At 38.8% G+C, this 22,059-nt stretch overlaps 1 protein-coding gene across 18 annotated transcripts in view; it reads left to right on the top strand.

Moving 5' to 3' along the window:
• Positions 1–3,217: 3,217 nt before the first annotated feature.
• Positions 3,218–22,059, top strand: part of CDC42BPA (CDC42 binding protein kinase alpha) — a 299,393-nt gene continuing 280,551 nt past the window's right edge. For 4 of the 18 annotated variants that reach the window (XM_070768077.1, XM_070768075.1, XM_019976037.2 and 1 more), the window contains exon 1: positions 3,221–4,570. In XM_070768077.1, the coding sequence (XP_070624178.1) occupies positions 4,393–4,570 (178 nt within the window). In that variant the 5' untranslated portion in view covers positions 3,221–4,392. Of the gene's footprint in view, positions 4,571–22,059 lie in introns of all 18 variants that reach the window. The other 14 variants (XM_070768078.1, XM_019976039.2, XM_019976038.2 and 11 more) reach the window with 8 other exon arrangements.

The following is a 22,059-nucleotide window of genomic DNA, read 5'->3' as shown; positions in this document are numbered from 1 at the left end:
TAAATAATGTGGAAAAGTTTATGAAGCAATCATCAGTACCCTGGACTATGGGTGGTACCCAAGTGCTAACAGAATAGGTAGAGAGAGGACTGGCAGCATGACTCTTCTGTTAAAAAACATATCTGTATCTCATATACTTCCACTGTTAATTAGCATTTATTGAGACAACATGTTTTAGATTCTCTCTTTTAACCTCTTCTTTAGAGTTATTTACAAGTTGGATAAGTGGTTATCTTGGAGCCAGGTCTATGGTATAAAAGCAGAAGAAATTTTCTTTGCTATCCCACCTCATGGTCAATTGAAAGTGTTAAAATGTCTTGGCTTCACTATTAAAAACTGTGTTGTTGAAGAATACGTGTTGACCTGAAAACATGTTTATATTGCCAGTATTTCATGGCAAATGTGTTGTGTTGTCAGTAGTAGCTCAGTCATGTTCGATTCTTTGTAATCTCATGGACTGTAGCCTGCCAGGCTCCTCTGTCCACGGGGATTCTCCAGGCAAGAATACTGGAGTGGGTTGCCATGCCCTTCCCTTCTCCAGCGCATCTTCCCAACCCAGGGATCAAACCCAGGTCTCCTGCACTGCAGGCAGATTCTTTACCGTCTAAGCCACCAGGAAAGCTGTAAATGGGGAAAAAGTGGCAGATTTTATATTCTTGGGCTCCAAAATCACTGCAGACAGTGACTGCAGCCATGAAATTAAAAGATGCTTGCTCCTTGGAATAAAAGCTATGACAAACCCAATGTATTAAAAAGCAGAGACATCAACTTGCTGACAAAGATCCATATAGTGGAAGCTGTGGTTTTTCCAGTAGTCATGGGTGGATGTGAGAGTTGGGCCATAAAGAAGGCTGAGCACTCACGAATTGATGCTTTTGAACTTCAGTGGTGCTTGAGAAGACTCTTGAGAGTCCCTTGGACTGCAAGGAGATCAAACCAGTCAATTCTAAAGGAAATCAACCCAGAATATTCATTGGAAGGACTGATGCTGAAGCTGAAGCTCTAATACTTTGGCCACCTGATGCGAAGAGCTGACTCACTGGAAAAGGCATTGATGCTGGCAAAGATTGAGGGGAGGAGGAGAAGGGAGTGACAGCGGATGAGATGGTTGGATGGCCTCACTGACTCAATGGACATGAGTTTGAGCAAGCACTACCAGACAGTCAAGGACAGGGAAGCCTGGTGTGCTGCACTTCACGGGGATGCAGAGTTGCATACGATTTAGTGACTAAACAACAAGTAAAAACAGGAGGCTATAAAACTTTCTTTTTTTTAATGCATAATTTTATTAAAATACATAGGAGAAAGACTTCAATAGTAAACACGAAAATATTATTTGTGTATTAACCTTTTCTTTTTGTTTTTCTATTACTTTTATAATTAATCAATACATACGTACACACACAAAGTTGTAATGGCTATAATGACCCATCTTTCGTCTGAACCTATGTATCAATCATGTGTCAAGAGCACATTGGAAATGTTTTGTCCTTATTGAAGTCAGGCAAGTGTAGAATTAACAAAAGATTCACAATATCTTCTGAATGACGGCATCTTGAATCCTTAATTTTAGCCTTCATTTCTAAACCTTCCTTAGCTTCCATATTGCTGCTAAGTCACTTTAGTCGTGTCCGAATCTGTGCGACCCCATAGATGGCAGCCCACCAGGTGCCTCCCCCCTCCCCCCTGCCCCGTCCCTGGAATTCTCCAGGCAATAACACTGGAGTGGGTTGTCATTTCCTTCTCCAATGCATAAAAGTAAAAAGTGAAAGGGAAGTCGCTCAGTCGTATCCGACTCTTGGGGACCCCATGGACTGCAGCCTACCAGGCTCCTCCATCCATGGGATTTTCCAGGCAAGAGTACTGGAGTGGGGTGCCATCGCCTTCTCTTCTCTTCTTCTTCCATATTAGTAAGATGTAAAAAACACAATTGTGCGTATTAACATAGAAAATATAACTGCCTCAGGGATGCAAGGAAAGAATATAAAATAACTGTATTTTGGAGAAAGTTTTTATAAAGGAGATGGCATTTTGAAAGGGAAAGACAGAAATGCAGTGACCCAGTTTAGTGACACATTTAAATGTGGCCTCTTCCATGAGAAATTTGTAGAGCGCTCTCCTAAACAGGGTGAAAAAAAAAAAAATCCCTGAAAGGCCCTAAATGCATCAAAGGCCTTACCTATTCAATGACTCGTCTTTGCTGCCAGGTCTCTGCATTGTGCCACTGGGCTACGTGTGTGTGCGCGCGCACGCGAGCGCGCTCTGGGGATGGAGATTTGAGGATAGTGAACTGTCTTGACTCCCCTTCATTGGCTGAATCCCGTGTAGGTGGTAACCTTGGCTGGGGATAAACAGGCAGCAGCTAGAATAGTTCCGGAGAAGAAAACACTGTGCTCTCCGTAGGGAAACTTTTGGGAATAGACATGGGGAATTCTGTTTTTCTCGCACTCAGGGCTTGCAGGTAGCGCGTACAAGTGTGTCACTGTATTCGTCCTGGGAAGTGACACAAGAAGTGGTGTAATTAGACACCCAAGGAATTATTACTTTGGAGTGCGTGAGAACTGAATTTGGGGTGGGGGGGGGGACGGGTGGTGGTGAGCAGGTAAGAGGCGCTGAGAAGGGCACTGTTTTTAGAGATCTGTCGGAAGCCTAAAGCCGTCTGCTTCTGGGCCTCCTTAGCAAACGTGCCAGTCAGGTGGTGCCTCCGAGGCCCAGGAGGAAGACCCGCTCTGCGATCCGTACAAGAAGCCTCGAGGACCGGGAACACAGCGGCGAGGCGGTGGCGCAGTTCCCAGCCCGCGCCCGGGTCCTCCCACCTCCAGACCGGCCGCCGCCGCTGCGGCCTCCCTCAGTCCTCCCGTATCCCTGCATTCCACGTTGCGGCAGCGGCAGCCTCGCCGGCCGATGCGTCCCCACCCGCCCCTCGCGGTGGCGCAGCCGCCGCGCCCCCGGCCCCCTCCCGCGCCCCCCCCAGGGCCCGGGCTCGGCTCTGCGCTGCCTCTGGACCGGACCCCGCCGGGCCGGCTGGACTCGGGCGGGGGCGGGGCGGGGGCGGGGAGGCGAGAGAGGGCGGGCGCGCGCGTGTCGGGGGGCGGGGGCCGGGGCCGCCATATTGGATCTGGACTCGTCGGCCAGCCTCCGCCTGCGTGCGGTGGGCCCTGGAGCTGCCTCGCGGAGCCCAGGGCGCGAGCGCGAGAGAACGGGGAAGGCGGGGGAGGGGTGTAGGGAAAGGAAGGGAGTGGCTGCGAGCCGGGCTGCGGCAGCCTCTGGTCTCCTTACCAGCGGCACCAACCCCTCCTCCTGCGCCTCGGCCGCTTCCCTCCTCGCCGGGGAAAGATGCCCTTAAGCCAGGGGTGTGAAGAAGGGGGAGATCTAGTTGCCGGAGCCGCCCGCGCCCTCGTCGCCGCAGTTGCCGCCGTCCGTGTCCTTTGAATCCAGAAAAGCACCCCCTCGCCAGGGCATCGGGAGCGTCGGCGGGCGGGCGGCCGCGGTGCGGCTGTGGGGGAGACCCGGTTCTCTGCCGGGCGCGGCCCAGGCCGGCGGCCCAGCGACCACCGACATGGAGCGGGCTCTGGCCGCCAAGTAGCCGCCGCTCCCGGAGTCGGGGGCGAGTGCCGCCCGCAGTCAGTCAGGCCCCTAGGAGAAGCGGGGAGAAAAATGAAGAGTTTTCATCGGAATCGGTTGGAAATAGGACTAACTGCAAAGCCTTAAAAAGACGGACTTCGGAAGGAGAAAGGAAAAGCCTCCTCCAGGGAAGACTTGGCGTGCTCCGAGCCGAGGGGCTGCTTCAGGGACCTCGCCCCCTCCCTTTCCCGCTGGAGAAATTGCCTCTGATGCGTTATCCAAGTGGTGGCTGGGAGGATTTGCAGCAGAATTTTTGGTTTTCCCTCCCCCTTATATACATTCTGGCTTTTTCCTCCCCTTTCGATTTTCCTTCTGCCTGGAAGTGAATTGCTGATGCAGATCGGGACTTAATTCATAAATGATGCAGCCGGATTCGTTTCAGGATTCTGTTGCACGAGTTGAATTTTGAATGAAGGAGAAGAGCTTTTTTTTTTTCCCTAAAGAAGTGTTGACTGGTTCGCTGTACTTTTTAATTATTTTATTTAAATATACGATTTAATTGTATTATTCTTTTAAGAATGTATTAAATATATATTTTATGGTAACTTTCCCTCAAAAGTATATGTATATGTGCGGAATTGAAGACGCTTCAGTTAAGTGAGGTTACTGGCGTGTTGGATGTTGAATTCAGCACCGGCATTGCATGACAGTTATTTGAATAACAAGTGGTTTATTTTTAAACCACACATTTTAACATTTAGGTTTCAGTAATCATATTCAAAATCGTTTTAGTAATTGAAAGGAAAACCAGCGGATATTGAAGCAAACATGTCTGGAGAAGTGCGTTTGAGGCAGTTGGAGCAGTTTATTTTGGACGGGCCCGCTCAGACCAATGGGCAGTGCTTCAGTGTGGAAACGTTACTGGATATCCTCATCTGCCTTTACGATGAATGCAATAATTCTCCATTGAGAAGAGAGAAGAACATTCTTGAATACCTAGAATGGGGTAAGTTTGTATTTAAAATAAAAACTCTTTAGCTGGCCATTGTGATTTGTTATAGAGAGCTACCGTGATAAACTCTCTACTCTGTAGTAAGTATATAAACATATAATATCTGTTGTGTATGTATTATGTATTTAAATATGTATGTTTACACACAATAAAAGAGTAGACACCAATTCAAGGGTTTTTTTTTTCAGTAGTTTTCGGTAAATATTTTCCCAAGAGTGAAAGCATGGTACTCAGTTGTTGCCTTGATTTAATGTGAAGCTTGAGGGGAAGAACTTAAGTTTTTTCGGTCAGACAAATTTTGAATAATTCTATGACGGGCGGAAATGGATTATTGCTCACTTTGCCTAAAGCGTGGTGGTCTAACAGGCATTCAAGGGAAAGGTATTTATTAGTGGAAACATTCCTTCCTAGGCTTTGGAAGTCACTCTGGAAATGGGAGGAGGTTTTAAAATATCTTAGATCAACAGGAACTTGAAGGTGGTCATCACTGGGTTTTATTACATCTCTATATAGTACAAGGCAAGGAAATTACTAAACATGGACTTGCCAAAAATTGTCATGTTTGTAAGATGACATAAATAGTTTAAAATTTTTGTGATAATATTTGCTAGAGAATGTTTGGGAGCAACTCCTGCCTGCCTGAGAGTTAGATTCACTCCAAATTTAATTCAGACCTAAACTGGTTCATTTTTTATCTTCATTCTCCGAAATCTAGATGTGATTTAGAAGACATAGATATTGGAGTAGATCAATGATGAGAGCAAATTCTCCATGAGACCTTTAGCTTGAAGTCTTGGTTTAAGTTCTGCTTCCAGTGTTACCTGTGAGCAAGTTCCAACATCCACCAGTTCACTGTGAGGAGAGTATACATCATCACACATCATACTGTTAATATAGTACATACCAATGCATCTGTATTGGTACACTGACTTTTGAAGGATATTAGCCAAAGAAGTTATTTTGTATCTATGGAATAAGGATACTTGAGTTTGTTGGAAAGTTTTTATAGTAAAATGTCTTTGTTCCCAAGTAAAGCTTTATTTTTTTTGAACCAAAAGTCAGTTGGTGATTATTCCCTTTTTTGGACTTGAAATTTATTAAAAATTCATTTGCCAGGTAAATCACTTATTCAGGATTGCATGCACATAATAACTTTAATTATTCAATATGTCAATATCAGGAATTTTCTAGTAACTTGATGTCATAGGGTTAAATATATATATGTGTGTGTGTATAAGACATGAATTGAATGATTTTGAGAAACTGATTAGTAAACTCATACTGGAAATGTAAGAATTTTAAATCATCTTTCAAGAGCTCACTGTGTTAAGAATGAGACAGTTTTGACTTTGATACTGGATTAGTGAGTATATGTCCTTTAATTTTATATGTAGAGCAAAATATTTTATAAAGCCTGTGTAGTTTTATACTTCATGTTTCATAAATTTAGAAATTTTTTAGTTCTTTTTAAAATTTAATGAAAAGATTCTGATACTTTGAGTTAGAGTTTCAGTTCTTAAATTATGGTTCCATAGGAATACTCTAGTTTATGATTATGGTTGTCATTTAATATCCTTTCTCATCTGTAAAATAATGGGAGAACTCTTTGTATGTACCAGTTGTAAATGTAAAAATTATGATAAGAGAGAAAACTATCCTCAATTGCCTTTTGGTTGTTAGGAATTTACATTTATGTTATGAGATATTTTGCTGTATTATCAGAAAAATTTATATACATTTTCCACTAAATATGATTCCCTGGATCTTGTTTCTTTTATCTATATTAAAAAAAACTTGTTTGTATATATTTAATTTAAACCACATAAGCCAAAAGTCAAAGAAGTGTTTGGCCAAATACATTTTATTTTTATTAATATAGTAGATTTTTAAATAATTTTAAAACACGGACTTTTCACAATTTTAAAATAAACTGAGTTTTGGTATTATCCTTCATATTTTGCCTTTTAGAAGTCTGGTGTGATGTAACAAAAATAATATATACAGTCTCTTAAGTACACTCCTGTTGTAATAGGAAATAAGGGACTAGAATTTTTAGGATTTATTTTGTAGGCTTTAGAACTTTTGTTGTTGTTATTTAGTAGCTAAGTCGTGTCGAACTCTTTTGGGATCCCATGCGCTGTAACCCACCAGGCTCCTCTGTCCATGGGATTTCCCAGGCAAGAATACTGGAGTGAGTTGCCATTCCCTTCTCCAGGGAATCTTCCTAACCCAGGGATCGAACTTGTGTCTCTTGTTTAGCAGGCAGATTCTTTACCCCTGAGCCACCTGGGAAGCCAGGCTTTGTGACTAGGCAGTGATTAAGTCTCAGGCATTTTTAAGTTGGTGTTTGAGGTCTTGAAAGTGGAAGGTACCAATCATAGAAGTCTAGGTAAGGAGGAAGACAAGAATGGAAAAAGCTGTCAAGAAGTACATCATGAGTAGTAGTATTTACTATTTTTAAGTTATTTGAGAAATTGGGTTATTTAACAATTTAAGTCTCCTCATTTAATTATTGAAATAGATCCGTTGTTCTTCGAGTATAATTTGATTGCACATTGGGAAATGTCTTATTTTATTCTCACTACCTAACATTATATAAAAAGCAGTTAGATTAAGGAAGTTTCCAGATAGTGAATTGGCCTCAGTTTAATTTTTTAACATTATTTATTTGGTCTGTGATGGAGATTGAAAGAATTTGTTTGTTGGGGTTAAATTTGATAATTTAGATTTGCCTTAAATGATACAGTTTTTAGTTTGAGTTTTAAAAGACCCAATATTTGCAACAGGAGAGCAGTAGTAAATACTCTGTTAATACATGCTGTATATTTGTGTTTGGCTGTCTGTATTAATGAAAGTGCCATCTAGATAATATCTTTATTTTTTAAAAACTTTTTAATTTGTATTGGGGTGTAGCAGATTAACAATGGTTTCAGGTTAACAGCAAAGGAACTGAACCATATGTGTACTTACATCCATTCTCCCCCAAAACACTCCTCCCTTCATATGCCTTATTTTTAAAAATGGAATCAGCAAAATTCTATTTGACTTGCTTCATTTCCATCCATTTCACTTTATTCCTAGTTATGACCCATTTCTCGTTTATATTGATACTGTTCATGTTTTGTTCATTACAGCATCATGACAATGAGAAAACTGACAGTTCAAAGTCAGATTTTGTCTTTGGATAGCACTCCTTGCATTTGCTGCTGATGGCCTCAAGGAGGGAGTAAGTAGAGCTCTAGAGAGGAAGAGGGGACTAAGCCATTGAGCAATAGAGCAAGAGGATAAGAGTGCTTTTATACCTTAACGCGTAGATCACTGTCAAATTTATATTTTCCAGTTATATACAGTAGGATTTGAAAGATTCTGTTTTGTCCTTATTTTTTGTCAAAATGATTATGGTTTATATGTTTTGTTTATAAAATAATAGTTTTTATGTCAGTAGTGTAACTCTACAGTAGAGTTGTAAAAATAGCTTTTACATTATAAGCTAATTTGCTGATAGTGACTAAATGAATATGTTATTCATTAAATTGGCTATCTTCTACTTTGAAATGGAAAGTTAAAATTTTAGGAAATTCTGAATCAAGTTGCTTAAAAAATAGGGTAAAGAAAATATTACTCAAATAAAAAAAAAGCCAGACTGTATGTGGCTAACTGTATTTTGATGCTTTCTGAATATTGGAGTTTACAATATTTCATATAAATTATCCTTTAACAACAGTAATTTTATAGTTTATTCAGTGTATGTACACACACAAAATAGCCTGAATGGTTAATAAACTTGCTACTAGAGTACATCAGTAGGTACTGTGGTTTAAACTTTTCATTTTATTAGAGTAATTTTAAAGCTTATTCACATTTTTTGATGTGTAGGGAGGTGATGATGGCCTAATTACAGAAATCTGACTCTTTTCTTTGTTTTTCACTTATACTGTTCTTCATTGTTAGCTTTTCCTAAGCTTATTAATCATACCAAATTATCAAAAAGTTCATTTAATACACATAATTAGGTTTATTTAAGTCCTCAATTCGGAGAAGGCAATGGCACGCCACTCCAGTACTCTTGGCCTGGAAAATCCAATGGACGGAGGAGCCTGGTGGGCTGCAGTCCATGGGGTTGCTAAGAGTTGGACAGGACTGAGCGACTTCACTTTCACTTTTCACTTTCATGCATTGGAGAAGGAAATGGCAACCCACTCCAGTGTTCTTGCCTGGGGAATCCCAGGGACGGGAGCCTGGTGGGCCGCCGTCTATGGGGTCGCACAGAGTCAGACACGACTGAAGCAACTTAGCAGCAGCAGCAGCAAGTCCTCAATTAGGATCATCATAAATGTCACCATAAATATAGGTTGGGTAGTTTCCTTTATACTAGTCACCTAATAATCTAGTCTCTTCTAAGAGTGATAATAAGTACAATTATTTGCTCTCACACAGTGCTGGCACATGATAGAAGCATGTTCATAAGTGGTGGCTATTATATTTCCACTTCTCTTCTATTTCTTTCTTTTCAAAAGGATATATTGCTCCATGAGTGAGAACAGGGATGTCAAGAATAACAATAACAATTTTAGGAACTTATTTCATATGAAAATGTAGGGCATACCTAAGCATAATGGTGTAAACACAAATAGCATAATATGTTGGAAATTTTATGAAATAATTTTGGAAATTTTATGAAATAATTCCTGGGACTTGACTAATATTAGATAGTAAGCCCAGGCTATTTTAAAGTAAAAGAACTGAGCTTGTTGCAAATTAATAGTTTATTGTACTCCTCTTCTATGGTAGTAAAGAAAATTCTCCCAAAACCTTTTCTTTTCATGTTCACTTATTGCCAGTATATTGTATATATTGCTGACTTCATCCTATTGGTTTTGATAGGTTTTAGAATCAGTTTACTAAGTCCAGCTAGCATTTAAAAAATTAAATATACTAGAATAGAAAATACTAAGTAGCCATGTGTTGAAAGAATAACTATTGTTATACAGAATTCCTGTGTTTTCTTGTATAGTTTACTGAAGATTGGATTGAGCAGAGTTAGAATTCTAGGGTAGATGATACTAAAGCATGTTGGCTGTTTAACAGTGAAAAGATTATGGTTGCCCTTTTCAAAAAGCACACGTGTTTAAATTAGGGACAGACTGAAGAATTTAAAGAAAAGGAACTTAGATAGGGATAAGATACTTGGAAGGAGGGAGGGAGAATAGGAGAGAGGAAAAATGAGATAATGAGTGTGAATATACTGTTTTCCTGGGTTGCTACTTCAGGCTGATTTGTGAATAACTGGGTACTTTTAATTTAGAAATTAACGGACAGGTGAATTCACTCATTTGTTTTGTCTTCGATGGTTCATTTCCTTTCTTTTCACGTTTTTCCTTCTCTGACTTTGGGCTCCTGGATGTTGACTACCATTGACTGTAAAGTTGTATAACTTGTCAAACATGAGGGATATGACCTACAGTTATTGGCTGTAGTTTTTGTTTATGCCTTCCCATTACTCCAGATGCATGTTACAGTAGATACAGGTGAGCAGGGTTTGCTGGTTCCCTTGTTACTCATGGTCTCATCCCTTGTTACTCACAAAACTTCCAGTGCGGTTGCCTTCAAGTTTCAGTAGCTAATACGAAGAATTGCTCAGCAGATTTTGCTGTATCTTGAGTCAAGAACTTCTTTCCATAAAGGTTTTTTTTTTTTTTTTTTTTAACCCGCACTATAAATACAGGTCATCCCAGACATATGAATGACTGTCTTTTGTTATCACTGCATACAAAACTCCTTTCCAGATCCAGGGGATTTCCTTTATCCCCCTTTGATACTGACCAGAGTAACAGAATTGCTTTTCTCAGCTAGTTGCTCCATACTTCCCCTCTGCATTGTCCACTTCTTCTAATTAATAGCTATTAGCCTCTATTGGCCAGTACCCCTCCTCCCATTCTAGTGCTTCTTTATCTGCTGCTGTAGGAAAGTAGCACTTTGGCTCTCATGGTTAACAGGAGGCTCAAAGACCTGGCTCTCCACTTCCCAGTCTCACTATTTGCCCATTAATTCTTCCTCACATGAGCTGTTCTGTTGGGAGTTAGGGTTTCTTTACTCTAGCCCCCTCCCTAGTTTTTAAGTGAGTTCTGGAAATCTGGGATATTAATAGGTGCTTTTGGAGGGGAGAAGGTTTATGTGGCTAAATAAATATGGGAAAGTATTTTGAACAAAATTAAATGTTAGAAATATTGTGGGTTATCCTGAAATTTTTTATGTTTTGGGGAAGATGGATGAAAGCCAGTATTCCATGGAACACCCTTTGGGAAATGCCCTTTCAGTATGAAGTCATGGTGTCCCTTGTGTCAGGGATAGAAAGAGTTAATTTTGAGGGGAAATTTGGAATGTGGTATGGTTTGGAGAGAAAATCCAAATCAGAATAAGTAAGATTTTAACTTAGTGGTTGTGAACTTTTGTCTCCTGTGTGATAGTCACAAGAACTGAAAGATAAGCTTAATCATGGTGGAGTAGGACATGAGTGAGGCTGGTGAGCATTTGCATCCAGTCCAGGAAAAGCACCCTGTAAAGTAGAATGAAATTAAATAGAATAATGAATCAGTGCTGTTAGCGTCTAAAGTCCTAGGAATTACTGATAGGTCTCTATTTATGACCTTTTCTTGCTCTCATATCAACTTGCTATTCACCTATAGGCATTCACAACAAATTCAGAAGTTCTCACCGTATCTTTTTGCAGCTTTAGTTATTTTCATTACTTAGTGATATTTCAGAGGAAAAGATCATGGACATGCAATTTCAGGATTCATTATAGTTTTAAGTACTGTTTTTTCTAAGGTTATAATGTTTTTGCTAAGCTGTTGGTTTCAGACTTTAGGATTAGTGTGGGAACTTTTCTGTTATTTGCATCTGTGAAACTATGGGTTTCAAGTGCCAGCACCTATTTATGTGTAGTGCAAAGAAGCCAGAATATACAGTACTTTTATTAAAGAGGAAGCCATATATAATTGGTGCTGTTTCAGCACTGTGAGCAAGTAGAACTCTGTGATTACTGTAGACTTATATTCTGAGTATAGAGTGGTAGATAATAATACTGGAGAGTAATTTGACTTGATTTTAAAGATAAATAACTTATAGGATCAATTAGTCTTTTTTCCCACTCACTTCTGACATACATTAATTTTTCTCTTTAATTCTTCCTCATCAACACTATTCCTCTCAACCCTGATCTAATTAAGTTTGAAAATACCTACCTATGTGGTTGAAAACAATCTTTTAAGAATACATGAGTTCAGTCATGCAGTCATTTGTTAAATTTCGATTTTTATTTCAAATTGCTTACACATCACTGTAGACTAAATCTACAAAAAAACACACATCTATTCAGTTTGTTCTATTCATAGTGATAAAAGGCTAATTAAATTTAATACTTAGAGTTTCCATGGTGAAGATCTACAGTGGAATACCTCACCCTGAAATATTTCTGTTCTAAACCTATATGCTAAACAATAGCAGGGACTTTGGTTTCAGACTGGCTCCCTTGGTTATGGGCTGGTTGATTTAAGCAAGTTACTTAACTTCTCTAAGTCTGTTTTATCATCAGTGGAAAATTGAGATAATAATAATAGCTTATTCTTCCAAAAGGTTGAAGGTTGGTTTAGAATTTTCTTTTTCTGGTGATTTATAATTAAATTTTGTTGTCTTTTTTCTCATTCTGGTTTGGAGTTTCTATTGGGCCTTATGATAAAGGAAGATAAAATGCTAGTTTTGAAAGTTTGGTTGGCATGTATAGTTATACAGGGATGTAAATAACTTTATTTTACTGTTGACAAACATAACTTACTGATAATGTTTTATTGAATTATATTGGCATCAGAGGTGTCTTTCCTTCTGATGTCTGACTATGCAGACAGCATCTTATTCCTTCTCTTAGGATATTTTGCATTGTCACATTTTGTGGTTTTTAACATAACTGTTTTTCAGTAAATATTGAGCTCATCTGTATTTTCATCACCTACAGCAAATATTATGAAATGGGTAGTTATGAATTATTTTTATATTTATAAAGCTCCAACCTGCAAATCAGTGGTAGAGTTCTAGACCTCAACTCAGAAGATGAAAATAATCCTGAAAAATTATTGGTATTCATTCACTTAGGATGTTTTGTGGACTAAAGATTATGTAGCACCCATAAATGCGTGTTGTGGACTGATAGTAAGCACTAAGAAAATACAGTATACCCTAGTGTTTCCTAAACTGTGTTTCATATATAAAGTGTTGAATCTTCTACTAATCAGATCTTTTGCTTGCTTATTTTTAAGCTATTAGTATTCTATGGATTTCTTTCCTCACTGATGTATCCTGTTTTATTTCAAAAGAGATTTCTCACAAGTAGTGGTTTATCATCCCCTCCCTTAGCAGTTGACAGTCTATAAGTATTTAATCAGGGTAAGGTAAGGAGAAGAGGATGTTACTGTTTAGAGGAATAAGGTAAAACGCAAATAATCTCTAGTTTTTGAAGATAAAACTTTCTTACATTGAGTGTGTAACCTTATTTGCACAACATTCAGCATAGTTTGGTGATGATGAGTTGAACACACAAATTAGTTGCATTTTCTTCTGCAACCGCATTAAAACTACAGTAAAGGAATTTTTAAAAAGTCATGAGTCTTCAAGGATGACAAAAACGGGAGGATACTGTGAAATATTGGAAGCTGAAAAAGCAGGTAGACGAGTGATAACTGCTGACTTAGCACATCTGAGAATGTGGTCTTAAGTCGTTAATTGTGTAAAGCAGTGTAAAGCAGGGCCTATCCCTGTTAACTTGGCAGAATCCTCAAAAGTCTTAGATGTTGGTATTGTCAGGAACCTGTGAAAGTTGAGGTAGGGGTGGAGCTAAATGTGGACGATCCATTGAAAGTGTTGTGTGAATAGTAGGAGCTCTAGTGCCCCTCTCCTCCTCTGCCACCTGGCTCCTGTCTTTCCTCCTCGAGGACTGGATGTTCATTTTCAGTAAAACAGAGCTTCTCTGTGTTGAGTGACGTTAGGCATAGTTTAGGATTGGCATTTCATCATGAAAACAGGAGAGTAAATACATGTTTATTTACTTTTGCTTGACTCGCAGAATGTGGGCAACTAGGCCTTTATCACAAAGGCAGGAGGTTAGAGAAGTGTCTCTGGAGCATCTGACCAGCTCCAAAATCAAGGATTATGATATAGATATATCAGGGATTCCTCAGCAGAGGGCTTAGGCAATCACACGTCAGTGCAGTTCATTATCAGTGGGCTTCACCCAGGGCTTCAGAGCTTTGATTGGTCTTTCATTTTCTCAAACCTAATAGAAAACCAAGGATTGTCAGGTATCTGAAGAAAGCCTGTAAGGAAATAAGTATAACTGCAAAGAACAGAAAAACGGGGAAAAAATACCTTACGTGAAACAGCGTCTGCAGAGAAAGCATAATTTCAAAAAAGCTATCAATATTCTCAGAGATAAGAGAAGGACCATGAAGTAAGTCGTGAGTCAGGATGTCCTAAAAAGGAATAAAAGTGAGTAAAAAAATCCTTTGAAATTAAACGTGATAGCTAAAATTAAAACCTCAGTTCTAGACCTGGAAGGTAAAACAGAAGGAGTTTCTTGGAAAATAGAGCAAAAATCACAAAGGGATAGAAGAGAGGAGATAGAAGAGAAGAACACTGGAGGACCAGTTTAAGAGGTCCGAATAATAGAAATTCCAATTGGGAGGACGGAGGGGAGGAACCTCTAGGAAAATAGTCTAGAATTGAAGGACATGAGTTTCTAGACAGAGAGGCCCCACCAAGTACAGCACAAGGGGTGGAAATAGATTCATACCAAGATTTACAGCCAGTTCACTGTGGAATTTCCAGATCTCTGGGGACAAAGAATAGACTCAAAAAGTTTCCGAAAAGAACTAATCAATACAAAGGATCAGGAATCAGAAAGGCTCTGGAATTCTCAGCAGCAACCCTGGAAGCTAGAAGATAGTATTCTGAAGGAAAAAGATTTCCAAACTGGAATTCTGTAGCCATCCGTATTCTCAATCAGGTGTGAAGGCGGGATGAGGACATGTTAAGAGCTGCGAGTCTTCAAAAAATGTTTGGCCTGCAACCCGTGGACTCCCAGTAAGGTAACCCACCATCCAGGTTTACCTGGAACCAGGGAATTTCTTTGGAGAAGGCAATGGCAACCCACTCCAGTACTCTTGCCTGGAAACTCCCATGGGCGGAGGAGCCTGGTAGGCTGCAGTCCCTGGGATCGTGAAGAGTCAGACATAACTGAGCGACTTCACTTTTTTTCACTTTTCACTTTCATGCATTGGAGAAGGAAATGGCAACCCACTCCAGTGTTCTTTCCTGGAGAATCCCAGGGACGGTGGAGGCTGGTGGGCTGCCGTCTGTGGGGTCGCACAGAGTTGGACACGACTGAAGCGACTTAGCAGCAGCAGGGAATTTAATACATAGACTTATGCTGAAACCAGGAGAGACATAGATAAACTGTGATGAGTTGGATGCTTTAGCCCCAACTAAACGAGAGAGGAAACTAAGATGAGAAAATACAGGATATCTCCTAGTAGAGGATCCAGTAGAGGGGAGAGAAGAAAGGATTTCCTAGGATGATGGTGGAGGGAGAATACAGAGTGATTGCACGGAACATAGAGGTCAATCAGCCCGGATAGAGGCAGCAAAGAAATCTCCCAGAGAGACTTCTTTAAAATCTGATGTAAGTGAATATCTTGAGAGGAGATTCAGAAATCTGGGGAGAGCTTAGAGTTGCTTGGAAAAAGAAGCAAATGAGAAAGCAATTATTAAGAAAAAGATTTGTGTAGAAAATGGTCACACATCATGTCATAGGAATGGAAACAGTGAATATGAATTTAACTAAGGTTATGCTGTACCTGTGTTGGGAGGTTGGTATAGAAAGGGAAAGGCTTTTGGTCAGGGTGAAGGTACTTACTGGGGCCTGGTGGTTTTCTTGAACCTTAATGGGCAATTGAATTTGTGTTTATTAATAACTAATAAACATGAATACTTAAAAAAAATAGTTTTTGAAGAATTATGTAGTCCCTGTTCCTTTAATCCTTCCTCATTAATCTCATTTTCAAATTTTTTTCTAAGTCCTTAACCGAGGAGCTCAAAACTGGGTATGGTAAATAGGAGATTTAAAATTTATCAGTTTATTTTTGAGCAGATAGTCTTTTTTCTTCTTTAGTGATTGCTCTGTTCTTATAGATGGCACTTTATATATAGTCTTTATCTTAGGAAAAGGTAGGGTAAATTCTATGTAATTAATGAAGTTACATAAGGCACACATATTACTCAATGTTTATGGAATGAACACACAACAAAAGAACTCTAGTAGATCAATAAAGACAAACTAAATTATACAAATGATATGAAAGATGGATGAAATGATCACTTCTATAAAGTAGTATGCCACCAGGTATTATGACAACAGACATCAGAATGCTTGTCAGATACTCAGCTGCAGGATAGCTCTGTTTTAACATTACTCAGCTTCTCTTGTAGGCTTACCTGGTGGCTCAGTGGTTAAGAACCTGCCTGCCAGTGCAGGAGATGCGCGTTCGATCCCTGGATTGGGAAGATGCCCTGGAGGAGAAAATGGCAACCCACTCCAGTGTTCTTGCCTGGAAAATCCCATGGATAGAGGAGCCTGATGGGCTACAGTCCATGGTGTCACAAAGAGTCAAATACAACTGAGCAACTAAGCTTACAGCCTCTCTTGAGTCTTCTGAAATTCCTGTTGGACCTTGTAAATGCAAGGAAATGCCTCATATGAAATCAGATTAAATCTCTTTTTGAAATAAAATTTAATATTCCACAGAGAAAATTTTTTTAAACCTAAATAATTTGAGTTATCCTTTTCATATCTGTTTTAGGGCTGGGTTGTGAGAAGTTTGTTTCAGGTAGTTGCTGAGCAGTAGGACTTAGTGGGAAACTGGACTGTTTTCTAACTACTCCTGGGTCAGGTTTTAGGGGATGATTTCCTTTTTTAATTTGAACTCTAGGATACTTGAAAAACACACTCTAAAACAAATTACTATTGAATTGCTGCTGTGTTCTGAATGTTAGTGTCCCTCCAGGATTCATATGTTAAAATCCAAACCTCTAAAGATGATGACATTAGGAAGTGAGGCCTTTGTGGAACCTCTCTGAATGGGATTATTCGTTCCTTTATAATAAAAGAGGCCCCAGAGAGCTTGCGAACCCTTCCACTGTGTGTGGACACAGAAAGCAACTGTGCTGGCACCTTGGAGTTCTGACTTCCAGAATTTAAGAAATAGATCTCCGACATACATCACAGCAGGATCCTCTATGACCCACCTCCCAGAATATTGGAAATAAAAGCAAAAATAAACAAATAGGACCTAATTAACCTTAAAAGCTTCTGCACATCAAAGGAAACTATTAGCAAGGTGAAAAGACAGCCTTCAGAATGGGAGAAAATAATAGCAAATGAAGCAACCGACAAACAACTAATCTCAAAAATATACAAGCAACTCCTACAGCTCAACTCCAGAAAAATAAACGACCCAATCAAAAAATGGGCCAAAGAACTAAATAGACATTTCTCCAAAGAAGACATACAGATGGCTAACAAACACATGAAAAGATGCTCAACATCACTCATTATCAGAGAAATGCAAATCAAAACCACTATGAGGTACCATTTCACACCAGTCAGAATGGCTGCGATCCAAAAGTCTACAAATAATAAATGCTGGAGAGGGTGTGGAGAAAAGGGAACCCTCTTACACTGTTGGTGGGAATGCAAACTAGTACAGCCACTATGGAGAACAGTATGGAGATTCCTTAAAAAACTGGAAATAGAACTGCCTTATGATCCAGCAACCCCACTGCTGGGCATACACACTGAGGAAACCAGAAGGGAAAGAGACACGTGTACCCCAATGTTCATCGCAGCACTGTTTATAATAGCCAGGACATGGAAGCAACCTAGATGTCCATCAGCAGATAAATGGATAAGAAAGCAGTGGTACATATACACAATGGAGTATTACTCAGCCATTAAAAAGAATACATTTGAATCAGTTCTAATGAGGTGGATGAAACTGGAGCCTATTATACAGAGTGAAGTAAGCCAGAAGGAAAAACATAAATACAGTATACTAACGCATATATATGGAATTTAGAAAGATGGTAACAATAACCCGGTGTACGAGACAGCAAAAGAGACACTGATGTATAGAACAGTCTTATGGACTCTGTGGGAGAGGGAGAGGGTGGGAAGATTTGGGAGAATGGCAATGAAACATGTAAAATATCATGTAGGAAACGAGTTGCCAGTCCAGGTTCGATGCACGATGCTGGATGCTTGGGGCTGGTGCACTGGGACGGCCCAGAGGGATGGTATGGGGAGGGAGGAGGGAGGAGGGTTCGGGATGGGGAACACATGTATACCTGTGGCGGATTCATTTTGATATTTGGCAAAACTAATACAATTATGTAAAGTTTAAAAATAAAATAAAATTAGAAAAAAAAAAAAGAAATAGATCTGTGGTATTTATTATAGCTGCTCAAAGGACTAAACAGTTATTCAGTACTTTGTTTCCTTACATGAGAGATTATTCTCCTGATTTTTTTGTTGAAAGCACTGCTGTCGTTGAAGGTCATTTTTACTGTTTTCCACACTGTTAGTAACTTATTTTGTTGGTGATTGTATACTTAAAACATTGTGTGCTTATTCTTGCATTTCATCTAAAAGGGAAAAAGAAAATATTAAAAATAGTATTGCTGTAAACTAAAATTTAAATCTTAAATTGGTGATCATTTTTCAGTTTCTGGATACCATGCTTCTACTTAGAATCAAAATAATTTAAAGTAGCTCTAACCAGAGTTCCTAGATAGTAGCATCCATAGTTTAAAATAGTTACCCAGGGTTAGAATGAAATATTTGTAATAACCTAGTATCATTTTGTTTTCAATTAGGTATGCTACAAAAAATAAAATTTCAACCAACCCATTTTTAAAAAACAGAGGTAAAAGGAAATGATGTCGTATAGCTGGTATTTGGAAATAATGAAGGAATTTTTCCGCTAGCAATAGTGATATTTCCTTTGTAGTAGTATCTAATTTACATTTCAATTCTGAAATATACAAAGATGATTTTTGTAAGAGTATGTAGTTTTTGAAATAGAAATTATTTAGATTTTTAAAGGCCCCAATACTAAGAATTTTCAGGTAAGGCTGTTTGGACTAATTTTTTTCCCCTAAAATTCTCTGCAGGTTACTCAAATTATATTGGAGTCAGAATTTCTCATTTTGAAAGTTTGGAAAACTTTCTGAAAAAATACCAAGAAAATGTCTAGTTCAGTTTACTACTGTCCTTTCACAGAAGGATTTTCACTATGATTAACTGTTTCGCCTGGTTTATATTTCTTCTGCTTTAAAGGTTGTCCATTTCTAAAAGATACTAGCCTCCAAAATGTAAAGACTAGTATTTATTTACATGCCTTTAAATATGACTCTATTCCAGCATATTGGATATGGAGTTTTATAGATGACCAGTGTGTTTAGCTCAGCTTTGTCGCTCAGTCGCTCAGTTGCGTCTGACTCTTTGCGACCCCATGGATGCGGCATGCCAGACCCCCCTGTCCTTCACTATCTCCTGGAACTTGCTCAAACTCATGTCCATTGAGTTGGTGATGCCATCCAACCATCTCATGCTCTGTCGACCACTTTTCCTCCTGCCTTCAATATTTCCCAGCATCAGGGTCTTTTCCAATGAGTTGGCTCTTGACATCAGGTTGCCAAAGTATTGGAGCTTCAGCTTTAGCATCAGTCCTTCCTATGAATATTCTGGGTTGATTTCCTTTAGGATTGACTGGTTTGATCTCCTTGCTGTCCAAGGGACCCTCAAGAGTCTTTCCCAACACCACAGTTCAGAAGCATCAATTCTTGAGCACTCAGCTTTCTTTATAGTCCAGCTCTCATACCCGTACATGACTACTGGTAAAACCATAGCTTTGACTAGACAGACCTTTGTCGGTAAAGTAATGTCTCTGCTTTTTAATATGCTGTTTAGGTTTGTTATAGCTTTTCTTCCAAAGAAAGCTCAGCTTAAAAAAAAAAAAAAAGAAAGCTCAGCTTAGTTTTGATTAATTTTCCTTTGGAGTTTTTAGGGTATAGCAGATATGGCTATATGAATGCCATCTGGTTTATTCACATATTTAGCCAAATTATTAAAACTAAAAAGACGTTATTAGGTTGTTACTTTAGATTATTACTACATAAAGAATACAGCGTGAGTAAAGGCAGTTACAGTGGTTGAATTCTGGTGCTGTTTGATTATAATTTAACTTGTGATTATTTTGTGTTTGTGTTTGTGTATGTGTTTTGGACGTGCTCTAAATGCTCCTTGTTACCAGTGCTTTGGAAATATACTTGAATTTGGAGTCATGGTACAACTCTGGGGAGGGAAGGACCCTTGAAAATTGTAGCTGCCTGAACTTCTTACTACACATGAGAGAGTGTGTGTGTGTGTGTGTGTGTGCGCACGTGCGTGTGTATGTATGTGTTTCTGAGATGAATGAAAAACACCGTCATCTCTCTGGTTTCCCCCATTTTCCTGTCTCCCTTTGTTCTTTTTTTTTTTTTTACCAGTTGTTTTTTGGTGGCTAAACATATGTCAAAAATTTCTGTTTTAACCATTTGAAAATGTATAATTCAGTGACATGTTTACAATGTTTTGTAACCATTACGGCTGTCTATTTCTGAAAATTTTCATCACCCCAAACAGAAACTGTGTACTAATAAAGCAATACTTTCCATTTTCTTCTCCCCCAAGCTCTTGGCAACCTGTAATCTATTTTCTTTCTCTATGAATTTGCCTATTCTGGATGTTTCATAAAAGTTGAATCATACAGTATTTATCCTTTCGTATCTGGCTTATTTCACTTAATGTCTTCAAGATTCATCCTTTTTGTAGCATATATCACAGTTTCATTTGTATTTAAGGCTGAATAATATACCATTGTATGTATATTAACCACATTTTTTTATCCATCCATCTTTCAGTGAACATTTGGGTGGTTTCTGCTTTGTGGCTATCATGAATAATACTGCATCAAATGTTGGTATATAGATATCTGTTTGATTTCCTGTTTTTAATTCTTTTGGACGTGTACCCAGGAGTGGAATTTCTGGGTCATATAGTAATTCTGTGTTTAACATTTTTGAGCAGTTGCCAAACTGCTTTCCAAAGCAGTTGTACCATTGCACAGTCCTACCAGCAATGTACTAACGTTTCAGTTGCTGTGTATTTTTGTCAACACTTGGTAGCTTGACATTTTTTTATTGTATCCATTCTAGTATGTGTGAAAGGGTATCTCATTGTAGTTTTAATTTGCCTTTCCCAAATGATTAGTGGCGGATTTTCATGTACTTTTTGGCCATTTGCGTATCTTCTTCAGAGAAGTGTCTATTCAGGTCATTTGCCAGTATTTTAAATTGAGTTGTTTGTTTTTTTGTTGTTGAGACTGAAGAGTTCTGTATTGAAGAAGCTGAAGAATTCTTCTGTATGTATTCTGAATATTAAGCTCTTATCAGATATATGACTTGCAAACATTTTCTCCCATTCTGTGCTTTGCTTTTTTTCACTCTGTTGATAATTATCTTTTGATGCACAAAGTTTTTTTGTTTTCACAAAGTCCAGTTTATTTATTTTGTCTTTTGTTTCCTCTGCCTGTGGTGCCATATCCGAGAAGTCATTGCCAAGTCCAATATCATGAAGATTTTTCTCTATATTTTCTTGCTAGAGTTTTACAGTTTGTGAATGAGTGAATGAAGTCACTCAGTTGTGTCCAACTCTTTGCGACCCCATGGACTGTAGCCTACCAGGCTCTGCTGTCCATGGGATTCTTCAGGCAAGAATACTGGAGTGGGTTGCCATTTAGCTCTTATTTTTAATTTGATCCACTTGGAGTTAATTTCTGTATATGGTGTGAAGTAGAAGTCTAACTTCATTGTTTTAGATGTGGAAATCCAATTTTCCCAACATAATTCCTTAAAGAGATTATTCTTTATCCATCAAATGAACTTTTAAACCCTTTTCAAAAAGCAGTTGGCCATAAATGTATGGGTTTATTTCTGGACTTTTCAGTTCTATTCCATTGGTCTGTGGGTCTGTTCTTATGTCAGTATCACAGAACCTTGATTACTATAGTTTTGTAATATGTTTGAGATTTGGAGGAGTGAGCCCTCCAACTTTGTTCTTCTTTCTCAAGACTGTTTTAATTAATCTGGGCCCCTTGTAATTCCATAGGAATTTGAAGATTGGCTTTTCCATTTCTATTAAAAAAGGCTGTTAGAGTTTTGAGGGGGCTCCCCTTCTTTAATAATACTCAGTTGACTGTATTTTCCAGCTTTCTTTGCAGTTAGGTTTGGACACAGGACTAGTTTTGGACATTAGACATTAAGTGAAAGTGATATGTTTT

This window comes from Bos indicus, chromosome 16 (genome assembly GCF_029378745.1).
Source record: "Bos indicus isolate NIAB-ARS_2022 breed Sahiwal x Tharparkar chromosome 16, NIAB-ARS_B.indTharparkar_mat_pri_1.0, whole genome shotgun sequence".
In the NCBI taxonomy this organism is placed as follows: domain Eukaryota; kingdom Metazoa; phylum Chordata; class Mammalia; order Artiodactyla; family Bovidae; genus Bos; species Bos indicus.
Note: the sequence above shows the minus strand (reverse complement) of the source record. Positions and strands in the feature narration are given on the sequence as shown.